Source organism: Ostrinia nubilalis, chromosome 29 (assembly GCF_963855985.1).
Source record: "Ostrinia nubilalis chromosome 29, ilOstNubi1.1, whole genome shotgun sequence".
NCBI lineage: Eukaryota > Metazoa > Arthropoda > Insecta > Lepidoptera > Crambidae > Ostrinia > Ostrinia nubilalis.
Genome location: NC_087116.1, coordinates 6,687,723 through 6,707,769, shown reverse-complemented (window position 1 = coordinate 6,707,769; position 20,047 = coordinate 6,687,723). Strand labels below are relative to the sequence as shown.

Here is a 20,047-nt window from a genome sequence, read left to right as displayed (position 1 = left end):
CTACGGATATCCTCATTTCTGATTCGATCACGCAGGTCACTTACCAATCAAAAATGTCTCGCAAAGTCTGTCCCAGCTCATGTCTCCCATGCTGAATGGGAACACAGCTCGGTCGGCTTCAGAGAGCGACGCCCACATAGCCCGCACGCCGCGGTCTGAGAACCGCCAGTCACGGGTCGAAAAGTAAAAGAGGATGTTCGCCATCTTCATCACCTTGGAGTAGAGTTTCAGCATTCTGGAACGAGAATGAAGAACTTCGTGTGGTTATCCAATCAGCCAAGTGTCAAGAAAAAATAAGTTTAATTTTTTGTTTAGTAGGTATAGCCTGACCAGGAACATAAAAACCCTCGCCATGTTGCGGAAAACTAATGGTACTAATTTCTTTTAATGGCAACAGTAACTGAAAACTTCATTGACATGTCACCTTGCATGTCAGTCTATTGCTGTCAAAGTGTAAACAAACTTTATTTTAAATGTGCGCAATTGATTTTGTGAATTAAATTGCTAAAATCTTTTTATAGTCCTGAAAGAAAAGTGGTTCACAATGTGTTAAAGTATTTGTCGAAGAGAAATACTAAGGGTTCGGACAATATTTTCATTGAATAATTTTTCCGACAAAGGTTGTCAAATTGACTGACATGTTTATCGTATAGTACAGTCCACTATGAAAATTAGCTGTGGTTTGTTTCAACTACCCATTTTAAAGTTTTTTGTCACTTTGTAAGTGTTGAATTTTATGGAATTGGGAAAGAAGTACCGAGTTTGAAGCGTTCATGAGCAGACATTGCAGATGAATATTCAAGTTCTGAATTTGATTATTGATGAATAATAAAATAAATCCTACTAGCTCGATTGATGGTTTCATTTAATTTATTTAAACCAGGTTACCTATAATAATATTTTTTTGTTAATTTATGAAAATATCAAATTAGCCCGTAATCCTGAATCCTGATACATAAAGTTAGCCTATTAATTTAACATAGGTAGGTACGACTGTACTCAGTGTTGCACTATCAAATGCAATTGACGCGCCTCTATGCCAGGGTTTTTATGTTCCTGGTCAGGCTATAACAGGATTTTTTTCTGCGCAATGCCGTGCCTCATTTGTTGGTTACTAGCGACCGCCTGCGACTTCGTACGCGTGGACCTCATTTTACCCCCGTTAGATATCATGTTGATAGATAGCGTTTCATGGCATGGATATTTAAAAACTCATAAAAAAACTCATAAATTATAGCCTATGTTAATCTGGGTTATAAACAATAATACTGTAAAGTTTCAACAAAATCCGTTCAGTAGTTTTTGCGTGAAAGAGTTATAAACATCCAGACATCATGACATCCAGACATCGAAATTTTCGCCTTTTTAATATTATTTGGATGTTACCTATATTTATTGTGCTGCGTTCACATGATCTGAAGCTCTCTACAAAAATTTCCGTATATATGGCTGTAGTACTCCCAAACCTTCTGTACTCTTCGGAGACCTGGGTTTTGTACCGAAAGCATATCCGTACGCTAGACAGGTTTCACCTCAAATGCTTGCGAGACATTTTGAACATCAAATGGTCAGATCGAGTAAGAAACACTCAGGTACTTCGACGGGCAAATGTCTGAGGCATTGAGGCGTACCTGATGCGTCGGCAGCTTCGTTGGTGCGGTCACGTCTGGCGTATGGCTGACGAGAGGGTCGCGAAACGAATTTTCTTTTCTGAACTCCAGGACGGCAAGCGGAAACAAGGCGGCTAGTTCTTACGTTATAAGGATGTTCAGAAAAGACATATGAAGCGATGCGACATTGAACCCCTAAAGTGGGAAAAAACTGCTAGCCACCGTCTGGAGTGGAGGCGCCTGGTGCGGAAAAAAGTTAACGATTTCGAAGAGCAGCGGAAATCTGATCTTGATTCGAAGCGCGATGCTCTTAAAGCCAGACCAGCAGCGGCTATCACTTACAACTACATCAGCGGTGTCCTAACGTGTCGACATTGTTCGCGCACGTTTACCAACAAGATTGGCTACTGTAGCCATGTTGTGAGGGCACATGATAGGGCAGCCCAGCGTAGCCCTCTTATTGCGGACTGAAGGAATTTTGTCGTGGTTACCGTAGCCGAAAGCGGCTTGGGAGTATATAATAATAATAATATAATATATTTATTGTGCGCCATCGGCTGACGTACGAGACCAACTCAACAGGGCCGTCTTTAACCTAACTGTTTTCAGCCATTACTTTTATCTGTGTTTATACTAGTACTTATTATTATTCTGTGATACTAGTGAACCTTACTGGCACAGAGTTACGCCCCCTTTCAATCGCGCTACCCAGTGGAATTGAGGGGCCACTGATTAATTCAGCCCAGAAATCAAGCCCTAAAAATGTACGATGATCAACTGCACATTAAACTATACATTGTGGCTAAATCACCCCTCTTACAACTATCCAAGGTGCTACTGTGTCAAGCTAGATGTACCCTCACAAAATATTGTCAACTTGTCCGCCCTTTTGTGAGCAGTGTCCAAAGTTTTTAATTTGTATTATTCTAATAATTATGTTTAATGTTAATGAATTATTTAATTAAGTACGTAATTAGGCCTAAAACCTGTGTATTTAAAGCAATAAATAAATAAATTTAAAAAATGTATTATACTCACGCTCGTCGCCGCCCAGTGACCGCGCAGTATGCATCAACCATGAGCGCGGGCAAGTAGTGCAGGAAGAAGTTGTAGAACAGGAACATAAAGTAGCTGTTCGTTGGGTTGAGCCCGTAGTACCTGCGAGGGATGAAGCTGTAGTTAGTGTATGGAAAGGTCAATTTCATGGGTGTCCAACCGAGAGCGTGTAAATAGGGCCACCTGTTACCTGTTTTATTGTAAACCCCTATAGACCAGAGCCCCGATTACGGTAACTTTTAACGTCTACAATCCAGACACGCTTCTCGATTCTGCGATACGATTGGTCAAAACAGCTGACGTACGCTGTTGAACGACCAATCGTATCGCAGAATCGAGAAGCGTGTCTGGATTGTAGACGTTAAAAGTTACCGTAATCGGGGCTCTGGTGTCTAAGGAGAGCGGGTGATTTGCACTCCTTCCCCGGCTTAGACTGCCTCCACCCACACTGAGCCAGTATCAAAATCAAAAATAAGTATTTATTCAGTTTAGACCACAAGTGGCACTTATGAACGTCAAAATATAGTAAATACAGTTCTGAAGTATCTGGGTACGTTTATGGTCGATTGATTTGATGGATGTATCTGAGATAGCCCAACGTTGTCGGCATCGGACTACCAATCGAAAGTTCACTAGATCTATTTATTTATTTATTTTATTTTATTTATTTGGAATAACAACAGCCGATACATATAATAGACTTAAATCAAATATTTTCTTAAACTAATTAGGCCAAAAAGGTTATCCACAGCATTAACGAATTTTGCTTAAACTATCAAGTTAAAAACAGTAAAGAAATTTATATAGACACCTGACCACAATTCTATACTGCCCCATGATAATATGTTTGGCAAGATCAAGTGTTGTGTTAAATGATCCAGTCCACACACACATTGATAAATACTGGTATGTAAAAATAGTCATTCGGGGTAACAGCACGCGGTGGGTAAAAGTACGCGGTGGTCCGATCTCCGACAGGGGTGGGGGGGCCGAGGTCTGTGTTTGTAAAATAGAGTGTCGCTACTGTCGCCGTTTCGGAGCCACGCGCCGCGCCGACGCAATCTAAGTACTGGTCGCGACACGTCGCCGAATACTTGTAGCACGCTTATTTCGTTTAATTTTTATGCCACGGAAAAGTGTGCTGTAGTTAAATGGATAGCTCTGTGCCAGTAAGTATACTATATTTCTATTGTTCATTTAATGTAGTTTTGATCTAAGTTTATCATATTCGTAAAAAGTATTTAACGTGTGTGTTGTGACTGATTATTTGGTATATTTGCCGATTGGGGTAAGAGTACGAGATTAATAGTACGCACGCGTACGTTTACCCCCGTTGCGTACTTATACCCCAAATGAAATAAAAATATCAAAAATTGTTCAATCTTTCAGAATACCTACACCAAAATGCCGAGAAATTACATAAGGAAGGCCCCTCAGTGGACCCTCATCTCATCTCAGATGACCAAATAATGAAGGCCAATTATTTTGATCTCAAAGTGTGACAATTGCCAATATAAATAATTTAAGACAAGATTCACATTATAATAGATACAGGTTGGAATTTTGTAATGCCACCTGGAGGGAAAGTACTCTTAGTAATGTAGAGGAATCGAACCAACTAAAATTTGTTAAAAATTACACCCTGTATTTTTATTACATCGATCGTTAGGGTTAAGTTTATATGGATGAAATCTCTCTAACAAACTTGCTTAAATTAAATGAAAGGAAAACCATGAAATCTTAAATTATTTTAATTATTTACAAAAAATTGTATGGTAATGATAGTGAATTTTCGTAAAATTTTCAAAAATCTTTGAATGGACTTCTCTGTTTTCAAAAATTAAGGAATGTTTTATTTGAGTAAAATTTTCTATCTACAATATTAAGAGTACTTTCCCTCCAGGTGGCATTACAAAATTCCACCCTGTATAATACAAAGAGTTCTTATTTTTTTTAATGTTAAAGTTCTTAAAATGTTATTTACAAGATTAAATAAATATTGATTATTGCTAATCTTAATTGTATTCTCTTAGAAATCTGAATGCGTACGTTTACCCCGCGTGCGTAACTTTACCCTAAGACTTGCGTAATTTTACCCACACATCGGGTCAAGAGTACGCATTGGAAAAGTTTTCAGTTAAGCCTATGTAGGGCTAAAACTAATTAATCTTGATGGAAATTTTTCTTAAATAGTGAAAATTTATTAAATATTCTACAGATTTAATATCATAACATGCCAATTATATAATTCTTTATAGGTCTGGGAGGCCATCAAAAAAAAAGTGCGTGCTCTTGACCCGAATGACTCTACTCGTCGCAAAACAAACAAATTTAATTAAAACAAACAATAACAACAATTTTGTAAATAGTTTTTATCATTACTAATTTTTAAATTTTAGTTTTTAAGTAATTTTAAGTTAAGGCATTAAGCTCGCCTGTTGTACCACTGTTTTTATGTGTGCAATAAAGATTTTAAATAAATAAATAAAACAAGCGTACTCTAAGATACTCCGTACGTATGCGAAATAAACAATTTTGAGGCTAATTAGATCGGTGAAAGGTTTACAGGTGCGCATCACAAAGCCCAAGTTACGAAACGAACGGCCAACTATGTTATCTACGTGATCCGAGAATGACATTTTAGAGTCTAGCCAGACTCCCAAATCACGAATTAGCTCGACCCTCTCTATTGCAATACTGTTAAAATTATAATTGAATATGATTGGTTGTTTCTTGCGAGTAAAGCTAATACATTGGCATTTTGGTATACTAATTGTTATGTTGTTTTTTGAATAGAAATTTACTAGATTATTGAGATCCTGTTGAATCAGTAAACAATCATTAATAGAGCTGACTTTCATGAAAACCTTTTTGTCGTCCGCGTATAAAAGGTACTTAGCGCTACTGAAACATGTATTAATGTCATATAAGTATGCATTATAAAAAAGAGGCCCGAGATGAGAGCCCTGCGGAACGCCTGAGGGCACTGCCACAAAGTCCGATCTGTATCCACCCAGTACGACTGCCTGAGAACGGTTTCTTAGATACGAGGCAATCCATCGCAGCAAGTCACCGTGTATGCCTAGAGACTCCAACTTGTGAAGCAGAATGACGTGATCCACCCGATCGAATGCTTTTTCGAAATCTGTGTAGATCACGTCAACCTGGCCGCCACCTTCCATGTGCTCAAGGACATAGTTGGTGAAGACAGACAAATTGGAGACAGTAGAGCGACCTCTCAAGAATCCATGCTGTGAGGACGGTACACCTCGAGCAATGATTTGATAAAGGTTTTCATATGCAATTTTTTCGAAAACTTTTGCGATAGTGTTAAGTATAGAGATTGGTCGATAATTTGAAATAATAGATTTAGAACCTTTTTTATGGATGGGAATAATATGGGCTTTTTTCCAAATTGCGGGGAAATCACATTTTTTCAGAGAAAAAGAGAATAAAATTGATATAGGTAAAGCCAGACTTTTAGCGCACATAGATAAAAACATTGGGGGTATACCATCACATCCTGCTCCCTTGCTTTTGTCTAAACCTTTAAGGTGTTTTTCAACCATGGCTGCAGATACGTATATTTGTGATACTATTTGATTGTTTGGGGGAGGATTAGAAGAAGAGTCAGCAAGATTGGAAGATGATGAATTATTTGAAAAAACACTTTCGAAGAATGAATTAAAAGCATTACAAATACTTTGTCCATCTGAGAGCAAATTATTATTCAAAATAAATTGTTTTGGATAACTTGAACCGCCTCTTTTAGATTTCACGTACGTCCAAAAATATTTAGGTGAGTGCCTAATAATACTTTCTGTTTTCCTTGTGAAATCGCTAAAACACCGTTCCTGCAATCTCTTAAACCGAGTCCTGAGCACACAAAACTCATCATAGTCCCTGGGATTCCCAAATCGTTTCCATTTTTGGTGTATTTTATTTTTCTGCTTAATGACTTTTATTAGTGTTTTATTGTACCAAATAGGATAGTGTGACCTACTAACTGTGTATTTGGAGAGAGGTATAAAACGAGTACAGCAATCTTGCAGTATATTATAAAAGTTGTCCACTGCTTCATCCACTGTATCGCATGATAGGATTTCCATCCAATTAATGTCGGCCAAGTATTTATTAGCAGAGTCATAATCACCCCTGTAAAAATTATAACGGGTATTTATATTTTCCTTAAAATGCTGACAGTTTAGATCAAATATGTTGATATTTAATGCTGGATGATAGTTATCTTCCTTTAAAAGCGGTTGAATTGAGCGCGTAACATCCAATGGCAGGTTGCTGAAGCAAAGATCGAGCAATCTACCTTTGGAGTTTAACACGTTATTATATTGTCTGTAGCCATGGAAGTGAAGGTGATCTATAAAATTCGCGGCACAGTTCTGTAGGTCACTACTACCCTGTTTTAATATTGTGTATTTATCTAGGTCCCATTTCACACACGGTAAATTAAAGTCTCCCACCAACAAATAATTAGCATTAGGGAATTTATCTAATTGCTGAGAAATGTTATTAATAACATTGTCTAAACGTAACGAGAACCCGGATTGATCGGGCGGTGTATATACCACTATCAAAAAAAGGTCTACCTGGGATGACAGTTCAGATGCGGGCACTCGTACGCACAGAGATTCAGCGGTATCACTAGTCCATTCATTCACAACAGTTACTCCCAGATACCTACGAACGCCAATCATAACCCCGCCCCCGCCCGACTTGTTGCATAAGCTAAGGTCTCTGTCACAACGAAAGATGTCATAGCGGGTGTCACACAGCTCACTATCCAATATATCATTTTGCAACCACGTCTCAGTGAGTATGATTATATCATAGTTCATACACAACAAGCTATTATAAAGTTCTAAACACTTAGTCCGCAACCCTCGAACGTTTTGATAATAGATTGACAGTTTCTTACCTACTACAGCCATTTTCGGAGTGAATATGTTTCAATTTTATTACGCCATACTGCTTGTGAGTGTTGCGATTGTTTATAAGTGTTATCAACATGGTGTACTGGAGGTTTCTTAGTGGTTATGACGTTATGTGGTGTAAAACATAGAATTAACATGTAATTATTTGTTAATTGGGTCATAAACAAACGAAGGGAGACTGAATCATCAAGAAGCGACGTTATATTAAAATAGTATAGTGGTAACGTGAGTAGTAAATAGAAATGTACATAAAATATCCTATTTATACATAATATATTATAGAAGCGACGCTGCTTACTATCTTTACATACGTATATTATTATTATAATCTTAATAATTAAATAATAGAAAATGTGTGTGTAAATCATGAATTCATTTACATTTACCATATTATTATTGTAATAAACACTGTATCGCAACATTACTTTTACATAAACGAGAGTAGAAATACATTCCAACTTGTACACCCTCAAGAAATAGAAAACAATAAAGTACAACTTGAATTGATTTTTAATTTTAACTTTAACTAAAGTAGTTTTGTATAAAACAATTAAGTCTATAACAAACTGAAACCTAAAAAACTGAACATTTAATGATGTTTTACTTCTTTTAAAAACAACAACATTAAAACAGTAATAATGTATAGATAAAAGCTTGATTATTTTAATGTGTTTAAAAAATCAATAGATTTCACTAGTATAGCACCAGCTTCATCACTCTTGCGCAGATAGATCTGACCGTACTTTACCCAACAGTAGGTATAACCTTTGTCTTTAGCCAACCGTCTGGCCGCAGCATATAATTGTTTACATTCCGGTGACAGGTGTTCAGAGACGTATATTTGGTGACATACATCCTTTATACCAATATGGTTGGTGTTCAACTTTTTGTCGCTATGCTCCTTATTATAGCGGTGCACGGCCGAGATCAGACTATCACGAAGGCGTGGAGATGTCAAAGTGACCACAATATTTCGTGGCCGTTTTGATGTTGTATCCATTTTTGCAACTCGGCGGCACGCATGTATGTCCGAGTCCGAGATAGGTAGTTCAATGGTTTCACATAAGGATTTGACCATTGATACAACGTTTTCGTTTCGGTTCTCGGGAACAGCCTGGAGCTCGACGTTGCGGTCACGCGACAATTTCTCCATTACAGAGACACGGTTCCGGATTTTGTGTAATTCGTCCTTAAGCACCGTTTGCTCGCTCTGTAAAGATTTAATTACGGTGTCCTTCTGAGCGATGGTGGATTTTAAACTTTTCACCTCCTCCATAATGAAGTCCGTTGTTTTGGTGAACTCTTCTTTCAGTTCGTTGACCATCTTGCCCATTTCTGCGGTAATTAAGCCTTTGACTTCTTTTATTAAAATACTACGTGAGTTCTTCATTGCGTCCGAGGTCGGTGCTAATTTTTGGTCTAAAAGTTCGCTAATGCTTTCGATTGTCAAGACGTTTCTTGCAGTCGGCGAGTGCTTACTAATGGAGGGCGAGAGGATACCCGGCGATTCATTCCCACGTCTCCTACGGGATACATTCGTGCAGGAAGGGCATCTCAATGCAGACAATTGTTCGGAACCAAGATCACTCACTTTTTTTCCCGCACCCAAATTTAAGCACTCCAGACAGTAGTAGGACTCACAGGCATTGCACTTCAATGAGTCTTTGCCCACATCCAGTTTTCCCTTGCACCCCGCGCAGAACATCGTAACACCTCTCAGAGACAGAACTGTTGATATAAATAGTGAGCGCCTTCTGCGCTTGTGCGATCTATGGCGATACGACGTGCGGGACACGCTGAGTCACAAGACGCGTACTGCGCAGGCGATTATGACCCGAACGCGCTGTACCCAACCGTGATAGTGTCTTGCGCTTGATGATACGTTGCGTGACGAGTTCCGATAGCAATGGCGGCGAAATACTGCTTGTGCACAAAGTTTTTTACTTTTATTTGAGTTTATCACTTTCTTAAAGATGAGTTCATAGTCACAATCCATGCACCGAATCACTATCACCACCGTAGTAAAGGTGTCAATGTGAAATACTTCCGTAAACCAATTATTTAAATAAATTATCTATCAGGCGAACGAAATGCGTTGTTTATGTTTAAGCGCCAAAGACTAAAAAGTGATCTCTTAACTTTCCCCCGGGACAAACTTGACTTTCACTGGTTGGGTTATTGGCGGTCAAGCTGTATATCCTGGCTACACAGGAGTTGCAGCGGGGGGAACGAGGTGGAAATAGTCCCGTTAGATAGATCTCCGTCAGAAGCTGGACTATTGTAATGAACGCTAGATAAGATAATTAATAAGTAGATGGTAGAATAACTTACCAAACGGCTTTAGTGGTGGGCTTGTCGATTCCATACTTTCTGTTAAGCTCGATGAATTTGCCCCATTTTATTGGGTTCTGGGCACCGGAGACGAAGTTGTAGATCGGAATGTCTGAGGTTTGGCTGCAAAAGAAAACGATTTATACTATACTTAGTTATCTAAAAGTGGATAAATAAGCTAAACTAGCGGCCGCCCGCGACTAAATACGGATCCCGTTTTACCCCCTTAGGAGTTGAATTTTGCAAAATCCCGTCTTAGTGAGCACCTACATTCTAAAAGGAACCCCCATGCAAAATTTGAAGACTCCTAGCACTTGTAGCTTCTAAGATTTCGTGATGAGTGAGTGAGCAAGTCAATCAGTGATCTTTCGCTTTTATAAATACCTATAGATTTACATTCCCAAGCGCTTTGAGGGTTCCGTGAAAAAGTGCGAATTATTTCGATAAAGGGATTTGCGATCATCAGGCCTCCTCTGCCCATCTGGCTAGCGTAGGGAGGAGTGCAGACCAAATCCTCCATTTGCCTCTAGAGTCATGCTCCAGCAGTGAGGACTAAAGGACGTCGCACATTTATCAACCCGGAAAGGGATCGTACTGTATCAACTCGAGGCGGTCAGTACCACAAGGTTTCATACAAATGAACCTCCATACTGCAACGCATACTTATCCGCAACGTAAACGCCTCGCCTCGCGATTGACAGCGCGCGAAAGGCGATACGGTGTTGATCCCTTTCCGAGTTGATAAGGGGAAGACCGGGGCTGAAAGTGCCGGGGGTAAATTGTTCCGATGCAAAATATCTCGACAACAGAAAGAATTAGATATGTGATCGTTTATGTCGCATGTGGCCAACTGTTAGGCATTATACGAAATAATACGATCACATTTATCTAATTCTTTCTGTTGTCGAGATATTTTGCATCGGAACAATTTACCCCCGGCACTTTCAGCCCCGGTCTCCCTATGTGATTACTCTTGTAGCGAACTTAAATTGCTTCCATATAACTCACTTCTCCTTAAAGTTCTTGGCGGTGTGCCAGGCTGAAGCCAAGATGGCGTTGACGGTTAAGTCCACCGGTACCATGTCTGCCACTTTGTTGAGGTCCATGTACATCGTTCTTAAAACCTGCAAACATAAAAAGGTGGTTTTATAAAAGATTTGATGATCATGGGATAATGAGGGATACGGGACTATTCCCACCTCTTGTTCCCACCACTGCAACTCCTGTGTAGCCAGGATCTACAGCTTGACCGCCAATAACCCAACCAGTGAAGGTCAAGTTTGTCCCGGAGGAATTTTAAACTGTCATTGGAGGATAATGAAGGACAGGGAATGAGCTGACTGCATTCAGTTTAACAGAATAGGAAAGAAACGATAGACTTGTCACATAAATCCATGAGAATTTATGCCCGTTTTCTCCATCAATCGCTAATTTTTAAGTGACCCCTATGAAAAAAGAAATTCCTGTTATGTGTTACCATAGGGGTCACTTAATTAGGGATTGATGGTGAAAACGGGCGTAAGACTATTCCCACTCTTCTGACCAACCCCCACTATTCCTGTGGACATCCTTATACCCACTATTCCTGTGGACATCCTTATAGGCTAAGGGTTTTGTACCGAAAATAAGTTCGACCGGTACCTCTAGCATGAACAACTTTCGTCTTCGAATCGTTTGCGTATTCGACAAAATTCGATACTCAACCTTCGAATTAAACGATAACGTGACAATTTTGATGAATTTGAATCTTGAATTAAGTTTCGTTCAACCATTTCTCATACTAAGTTCATTTTACGACACGTTCACAAGAGCGCTGTTGTAGTTTTCGTACTAAATCTTTTGATGGACTCAAAAGTTTTTCGTGCTAGCCGTACAGTGCACGCTCCGTGCACCCACGTGAAGGTTAGCTGAAGCCCTAAGGGACAAAATGTGAACATCAGGCCTCCCCAACCCGTCTGGCCAGCGTGGGGAGTGTAGGCCAAATCGTCCACTTTATCATCATCATCATCATTTCAGCCACAGGATGTCCACTGCTGAACATAGGCCTCCCCCAATGATTTCCATGTTGATCGATTGGTAGCGGCCTGCGCCCAGCGCCTTCCTGCTACCTTTATGATGTCAGTCCACCTTGTGGGTGGACGTCCCACGCTGCGTTTTCTGGTACGCGGCCTCCACTCCAGAACCTTGCTGCCCCATCGGCCGTCAGTTCTGCGTACTATGTGCCCTGCCCATTGCCACTTCAGCTTGCTAATCCGTCGGGCTATGTCAGCGACTTTAGTTCGTTTACGGATCTCCTCATTTCTGATTCGATCTCCTCCACTTGCCTCTGGTAAATTAGAGTAGTGCTCCTGCAGCGGAGACTAGGTAAATGACTTGATGATGATGATGACTCACCCCTGTCCCGGTCCCGACCACGAGTCCCGTGGGTCCGTACACGCTGTCTGTCCACCCTCGAACTGGCTCTTCGTATGTGGACACCACTGGAAATCATTTAACATTATAATAAAATATATTTTATTTAAAAAATGCCCAATAATCATAAAAAAGAGAAACCGCCCAAGTGCAAGTCGGACTCGCGCACCAAGGGTTTTGTCTGTCTAGCTATCATGGTCCATGATACAACCTGGTGACAGACTAGGGTCTCGTTTTTACAATTTGGGCAAGGATACTTAAAAAAGAATATTTAAAAAGTTAAAAATAAGAGATGGCGCGTGACGCTATAATATCGCGTCGGGGTACTGTTTATGTAAGGGTCTGCTCTGGCCCTTCATTATTCAAACTTGTGACCCTTTGGGCCAAACAGAAATTATTTAGAGTAGGCGGTTCAAGAAAATTTCTAAGGGAGTTTACGCATGATTGACACGCCGCGCGTTTTACAGTCGCGCGACTGCATCACGATAGTATCGCTACTTAGCCTGTACGGCTAGCACGAAAAACTTTCAAGTTCAAATCGTTTGCGTATTCGAATCGCCATCAAAAGATTTAGTACGAAAACTATATCAGCGCCCTTGTAAACGTGTCGTAAAGAGTGAACTTAGTATGAGAAATGGTTGCACGAAACTTATTTTGAGAATCAAAATTGTCACGTTATCGTTTAATTCGAAGATTGAGTATCGACTTTTGTCGAATACGCAAACGATTCGAACTTGAAAGTTTATCGTGCTAGCCGTACTGCTTATAATTTATCGCGTTGCATGTGCGACTGTATCGATACTGCATTGCGAGTGAAGCGCGTTTGCAAAAAGTCGCAATGTAAAAGGGCCGTTAAAATATTATAACAGCTAAGTAACTACACTTAGCTGTAACAGTAAGTAACTTACCTATGGAAGGTCTGACGATACAGATGGGCAGGCCCTCTCCGTACTTCCTGACCGCTTCCTCTGCCACTGCTTTGGTGAAGCAGTATGTGTTGGGCCGCTTGCCTATTAGCCTAGAAACGGTATTAACATATCACAAACATTACTATGAGGTCTCACAGTGCGCGTGGACGCACAGAGGGTGACACGAACACGAACCAATCACAGAGCGCTATTCAACGCTGTGCGTTAGATTTGCTGCTTCGTTTATGAATACAAGCGTAAGAATCGTATGAAAAAACTGTAGGTAAACTTTTTGTTGATGTGTCTTTATTAAGGGTATTTTTAATATCGTGCGGATTGCAGGACGTCACACACTTATCAACTCGGAAAGGGATCGTAACCTTATCAACTCGAGGCGGTCAGTATTCTTTGTATGAAACTCCGTACTGGCAACGCACACATCGTAACGTAAACGCCTCGCCTCGCCTCGCGTTTGACAGTGCGCAAAAGGCGATGACAACTCGCGAAAGGCCCTTTCCGAGTTGATTTAAGTCTGCTATGAACTTTCAACACGGAAGCGGGATTGTTCCGCATGCGTGACACCTGCACGTGTCCTCTTCTGTATTTTAGAACTGTATCTTATTTATTTTACACTGTTAATCAGTATGAACATGTACAGCGTCAAATAGTTCGCGACACCCAAAGTAGCCAAAAAGTTCGCAACACGTCTTTGTTACAATTGGAATAAAGTTGTATTGTCAACTTTTTGGCCACTTTGGGTGTCACGAACTATTTGAAACTAACTGTACTTACTTACACTAGCTTAATATCGGCCAATTCCTCGTACAAATTAGAAGCCGACCGAAAAAAGGAGATAAGTACAAACTTACGTAGGCAAAATGGCATCAATAAGATCCTCATTGATTTCAGAGACGGCCTCTAAAGCTTCCACGGACATGGGCGGGTCGTAGAATCTGAAACGTATACATATAAAATATTTTTATCCCAATAAACGATTTAAAAAACATAATAAACAAAAAGGTTTCAACAGAACAAAAACAAAACAACCGATCCCGTAAATAACGCCATCTATTGTTGAGAAGCTTAAACCAAGTATCAGAATTTTTTGTTGTTCGGATCGCAAGATGGCGCTGCCCGCAGAAGAGGTTAACAAGAAGTCAAAAAATAGTTGTAGGTAGGTACTAATATCAATGTTTTTTTTAATACGTGGTGCATACCCATGTTCAGGGGGCTTAGTGTGAGTAAAAAAGTGACATTAAAATATGTATGACGGATTGTACAGCGCCCCTAGCGGAAACTTTCAAGAACTAAAATTTTCATATAATTTTTTAACGCGCTCGCTAGTGACTACTCTTGATGTAAACTCACACTAAGCCCTCAGATTAGAAGATAACTTACTTTTCCTCAATATAAGGCACGTGCGTATTAGAGAAGGCAGTCGAAACGTGGGTGATAGCGCGGAGATTGCGGCACTCCTTAGCCAGGCGGAGCACTTCCTTGGTCCCTCTGACGTTGATGCCGGTGGAGACTGACAGCTTCTCGTCGAACTTGACCGTGGCTGCCGCGTTTATGATTACTGACACCTGGGCAAATTCAATAAGAATAAGAATAAATTTATTTCCAGAAAAATGCACTTTAGTTACATAAGTTTACAAAGTAGTTATACTAATAGGAATTCAGAACCCCGATTACGGTAATTTTTAACGTTTCCAATCCAGACGCGCTTCATCGATTCTGCGATACGATTGGTCAGCGTAATGATCAAAACAGCGTACGTTGCAGCTGTTTTGACCAATCGTATCGCAGAATCGATGAAGCGCGTCTGGATTGGAGACGTTAAAAACTACCGTAATCGGGGCTCAGGTGACTTACTAGTAGCACAGAATAAGTAATAGTACAGGTACAGAAGGATTACTCCGCAAGACGATTTAAATAAATGCGAGTCTTGCTACCTCGCGATACAGTGTAATTCAGCTCGCACAGCACTACGTACCTACAATTTTATTCACCTACAAGTTTTGTCTCTTTCTATCGCGTGCCTCTGAACTCTTCTTACGCTGTTAGGGTTGCTGTCTAGTGAAAAAATAATTAATCTACTTATATGTAATGAGGTACGTATGTAGGTAAGTACGCATTCATTATGGAAAACCTTGGGAAAGGTCTTTGTCCAGCAGTGGACGTCATTTGGCTGAAACGAACGAACGCATTCTGAGCAGTAGTCATGGTAGGTTAGGTTCCTATACTATCCTAAGAATTATTGATTACCTACATGGCCAACATACCTTTCAGCATCTTTGGGAAGCGAAACAACAGATAAATCCGGTAGATTTCTTTTCGAATTTAAACACCCGAACGCCGCACAATATTTCTTTCTCTTTATGTCCATTTTTAAATAATACTTCGATCATAGAATTAGGTACCTACTACAACGCACGCCAGCGTCCTGACGGGCGCGCGCGTGACACTCGACTGATATAATACCCGCCGGCGGGGCGCTTCGCTGTAGGTAATTATCGGATGTACCGCGCGGAGTGAGACAGGCCTGCTAGTAGTCCCCAAACTAGGTAGTCCTGTCTTTTGGGGACTTGAGTTTGGTACAAATGTGTTTGATATAGAACAAAAATTTAAGACCGCTATGGAATACCTGGTAAATATAACATAATTATTATAAATAAACCACGGAGAGAATAAAAATTACATTCATCATCATCGTCGTCATCATTTTCAAGGACGTCCACTCCTGAACACAGGCCTCCCCCAATGATTTCCACATCGCCCGGTTGGTAGCGGCCTGCATCCAGCGCCTTCCTGCTACCTTTATGAGGTCGTCGGTTCACCTTGTGGGTGGAAACCACGCTGCGTTTTCCGGTACGTGGCCTCCACTCCAGTACTTCTAGCACGAAAAACTTTTGAGTTCGAATCGTTTGCGTATTCGAATCGCCATCAAAAGATTTAGTACGAAAACTACAACAGCGCCCTTGTGAACGTGTCGTAAAGTGAACTTAGTATGAGAAATGGTTGCACGAAACTTATTTTGAGAATCAAAATTGTCACATTATCGTTTAATTCGAAGTTAAGTATCGAATTTTGTCAAATACGCAAACGATTCGAAGACGAAAGTTGTTCATGCTAGAGGTACAGAATACAGAACTTTGCTGCCCCATCGGCCGTCAGTTCTGCGAGCTATGTGCTCCGCCCACTACCACTTGATTTCAGCGATTTCAGCTATTACTATGTCAGTAGGTACTTTAGTTCTCCTGCGGATCTCCTCATTTCTGGTTCGATCACGCAGGGAAACTCCGAGCATAGCACGCTCCATCGCCTTTTCTAGGTGACCTTGAGCCTTCTTATGAGGCCCATAGTGAAAAATAGTCGTGAAAAGAGGTCAAACACTTACTTTGCTAGTAATAGTCCGTCTGTCTTCGTCGCTGATGCCCAGGCCAGGCAGTTCCATGTCACCTATTATGGGAACTACTTTGTGGATGCCCTTTGGATTCTCGTCCAGAGCTCTGTGAAATAGCTGGAAAATGGCAGAAAACAGGGTTTCAAAGGGTGAAATCCTGACGATATCCTATATAGAGATGAAACGGATAGTTGTTTGGCCGGATACCGGATACCGGATATCCGGCCAGCTGCTAGGCCGGATAGCCGGATATCCGGCGGCCGGATAGTTGGCCCATTGTCTCGTTGCATGTCGTGACGAGTAAGTGCCGCACAGGTGCTTCGAACGCGATCAGTGGGTCTATTAGTAGAATAGACTAGTCACACTTTTGGAAAATCGAATCCGTCCGAATAGAATGTCAGATTTTGTCACTTCTCTAGGGGGCAGAACAATTCAATTTCGGCTGCAATCGTGAGTGTGTGATTGAATAGCGAAAATTTAATTAGACTGGTCATCACAAATATCGGCCCACCTACGTTTTACAGGAAAACTCGTTTCTACTGACACAGTCATGGTGCCCCAACAATATTGGTGTTATTTGAAATTCCAATAAATATCCGTAAAGAAAAACACATTTAATTTCTTAATAAACGATTAACATAAACGCGATATACAATAAATGTGACTTGAAAAAAGACCTCACTTTGAGCTCACCTCTGCAGCTCTGGGATCAATTAGACCAATTTTTATGGTTATAAAACCAAATAATGATCTCACGTGTCATCTTTAACAGATGGATAGCGATTAATCCCAACTTAACAGTTTTATAGCCATAAAAGTCGGCTCAAGCGTAACTACCTATTTTTTGAAGAAGTGACTCTGGATTCTTCTACAGACACATTTTTGGGCTAAAACCCTCTCCTTTAATGAAAATGGCTTTTTTGTAACTTTTTGGACTTAAATAAAAGCCGTCATTATTGTAAGCCATTTTATCTGGGGGCACGGCAGTGCCCCCACCAAGTCGAGCAAAAAAGCGGCACGGCCGTACCATCCTTTTCTCGAAGCAATTCAGGCCATTTTCGACTGCCTGTAACTTCGTTGTGGATAAAACTAGAAGGCTGAATTTTCATTAGCTATGCAGGCATTGTAAAGACACGGTATATTTAAAATTTCATTCAATTTGAACCAGTAGTTTAGGAATTATAACGGGTCAAAGTTACTTAATTTTGTCACTCACTGACTCACTGACTGACTCACCGATCATCAAAATTCTAAGGCACTTCTAGCAGACCTAGAAGCTTCAAATTTGGAATATAAGTAGTGTTTGGTGTATGAATCAAGGAAAAACTAAAATATTTGGGGGCACGGTAGTGCAACCGCCAAGTCGAGTAAAATTTTTCAATTTCGGTCCAGTTTTCTAGATACATAACTGCTGTCTACAAAATACAAAAAGAAATGAGATCCCATCAAAAACAATACTTGTCAAAAAAACCAAGTCTCGCAACTCAGTTGTTCTACGGTAAAAAGTTGTGAGATCCATGTAATACCAAGTCCAGGCCAGGAAATCTTTAACGTTTTACATAAATATATTGACTTGGCCATCGCATGAAAACACGTGTAAATTAAATTATTTAGTGCGATGGCCAAGTCAATATATTTATGTAAAACGTTAAAGATTGATATTTACCTCAAAGATGAATGTAATTTTTTTTTATCCACAACGAGCGTGTATCTCCCCTGATGGTAAGTGGCGATCAGGCCGAAGGTGGAAGCGAGCTTCACCCGGAATCCTCAACCACGGAGGAACTGGCTATCTTACCTCTAACTGCCGGAACACAACAATGCTGTTGACATTGTTGTTATGGCGACAGACTTAGGTAAGATGGTGGTAGCTAGCCAGGCGGACTTAGAAGAAGCCCTACCACCAACCAAACCGAACAGAAATTTCATTTTATTAATAGGAAATTGTCGTTTTTTTTAATATCCGGTATCCGGCCGGATAGTGAGTTACTATCCGGTATCCGGCCGGATAGTAAATTAGGGCCGGATATCCGGCCTACCGGATAGTTGCCGGATATCCGTTTCATCTCTAATCCTATAACTCTATGGATATTTTTATGTATAAAAATAAGTTATAGAACAATATGTGTTTCAAAGTGCATATTTTCGAAGATATCATCAATCTTAATAAAAATAGTTCAAATGTTTATTCAAATTAATTTGTAGATAATAATGATGTAAAAATAACTTTTATAGGTAACGTAACAAAAATGCAAGGGTGGTGTGGTGGTTGAGAAACTACAAGTCCATCGAGTTAAAACTGCACACCTGGCATCCGTGACGTCACATCGACGGCAAACGCGGGGAGGAGTGCGAGGGAGAGTCGAATTCCAGCAAGGTACGCAGTTATCTCAAAGTTATAATAAGTTATGATTAGGTATTTTTATATCATTAGATTATTATTATTTATATAAATATATGAAATAGATCTATTCTATTCTACTTATTTATTTGATCACCAATAAGATGATTGTTTGATTTTTAATTACTTACAAATTCGTCCAACATATCGTGCAGTCTCACTCTTGCATCTTTCCCTTTCTTGTTCCGGATGAGCACGTAGATAGTGTCGACATCTGTGCACGAGCGGAGTAACTTCTCGATGAGCACTGCAAAGGTACCGCCGCTTGGTAAGAGATGGCGCTAGCAGTTTTGAATGTGAAAATTTCACGACGAAATATTATTTTATGTAAGTAACTTGTAAAATACAATAAAATAGCGATCCGAATACATATTGTTTTTACATATTTTAAAATTATAAAATTTAAAATTATAAAATTAAAAATTATAATTTTAAAATTGTAAAAAATCATCAGGGATACATATCCCTGATGATTTTTTACAATTTCAAAATTATTATAACAATGTCCCGTGCCATGCGTGTATAGCCTGACCAGGAACATAAAAACCCTGGCATAGAGGCGCGTCAATCGCATTTGATAGTGCAACACTGAGTACAGTCGTACCTGTGTTAAATTAATAGGCTAACTTTATGTATCAGGATTCAGGATTACGGGCTAATTTGATATTTTCATAAATTAACCAAAAAATATTATTATAGGTAACCTGGTTTAAATAAATTAAATGAAACCATCAATCGAGCTAGTAGGATTTATTTTATTATTCATCAATAATTAAATTCAGAACTTGAATATTCAACTGCAATGTTTGGTCATGAACGCTTCAAACTCGGTACTTCTTTCCCAATTCCATAAAATTCAACACTTAGAAAGTGACAGAAAATTTTAAAATAGGTAGTTGAAACAAACCACAGCTAATTTTCATAGTGGACTGTACTATACGATAAACATGACAGTCAATTTGACAACCTTTGTCGGA

General features: G+C 39.9%; 1 protein-coding gene across 1 annotated transcript in view; it reads right to left on the bottom strand.

Annotated features, from left to right (window-relative positions):
- LOC135085786 (fatty acyl-CoA reductase wat-like) overlaps nt 1-20,047 on the bottom strand; it is a 49,570-nt gene that overhangs the window by 2,578 nt on the left and 26,945 nt on the right. Inside the window, exons 5-14 of the mRNA XM_063980585.1 lie at nt 19,202-19,317; nt 16,664-16,786; nt 14,665-14,849; nt 14,136-14,219; nt 13,267-13,376; nt 12,341-12,426; nt 10,955-11,070; nt 9,947-10,069; nt 2,649-2,768; nt 45-235 (exon numbers count right to left, since the gene is read on the bottom strand). Coding sequence (XP_063836655.1) covers nt 45-235; nt 2,649-2,768; nt 9,947-10,069; nt 10,955-11,070; nt 12,341-12,426; nt 13,267-13,376; nt 14,136-14,219; nt 14,665-14,849; nt 16,664-16,786; nt 19,202-19,317 — 1,254 coding nt within the window. The remainder of the gene's footprint in view (nt 1-44; nt 236-2,648; nt 2,769-9,946; nt 10,070-10,954; nt 11,071-12,340; nt 12,427-13,266; nt 13,377-14,135; nt 14,220-14,664; nt 14,850-16,663; nt 16,787-19,201; nt 19,318-20,047) is intronic.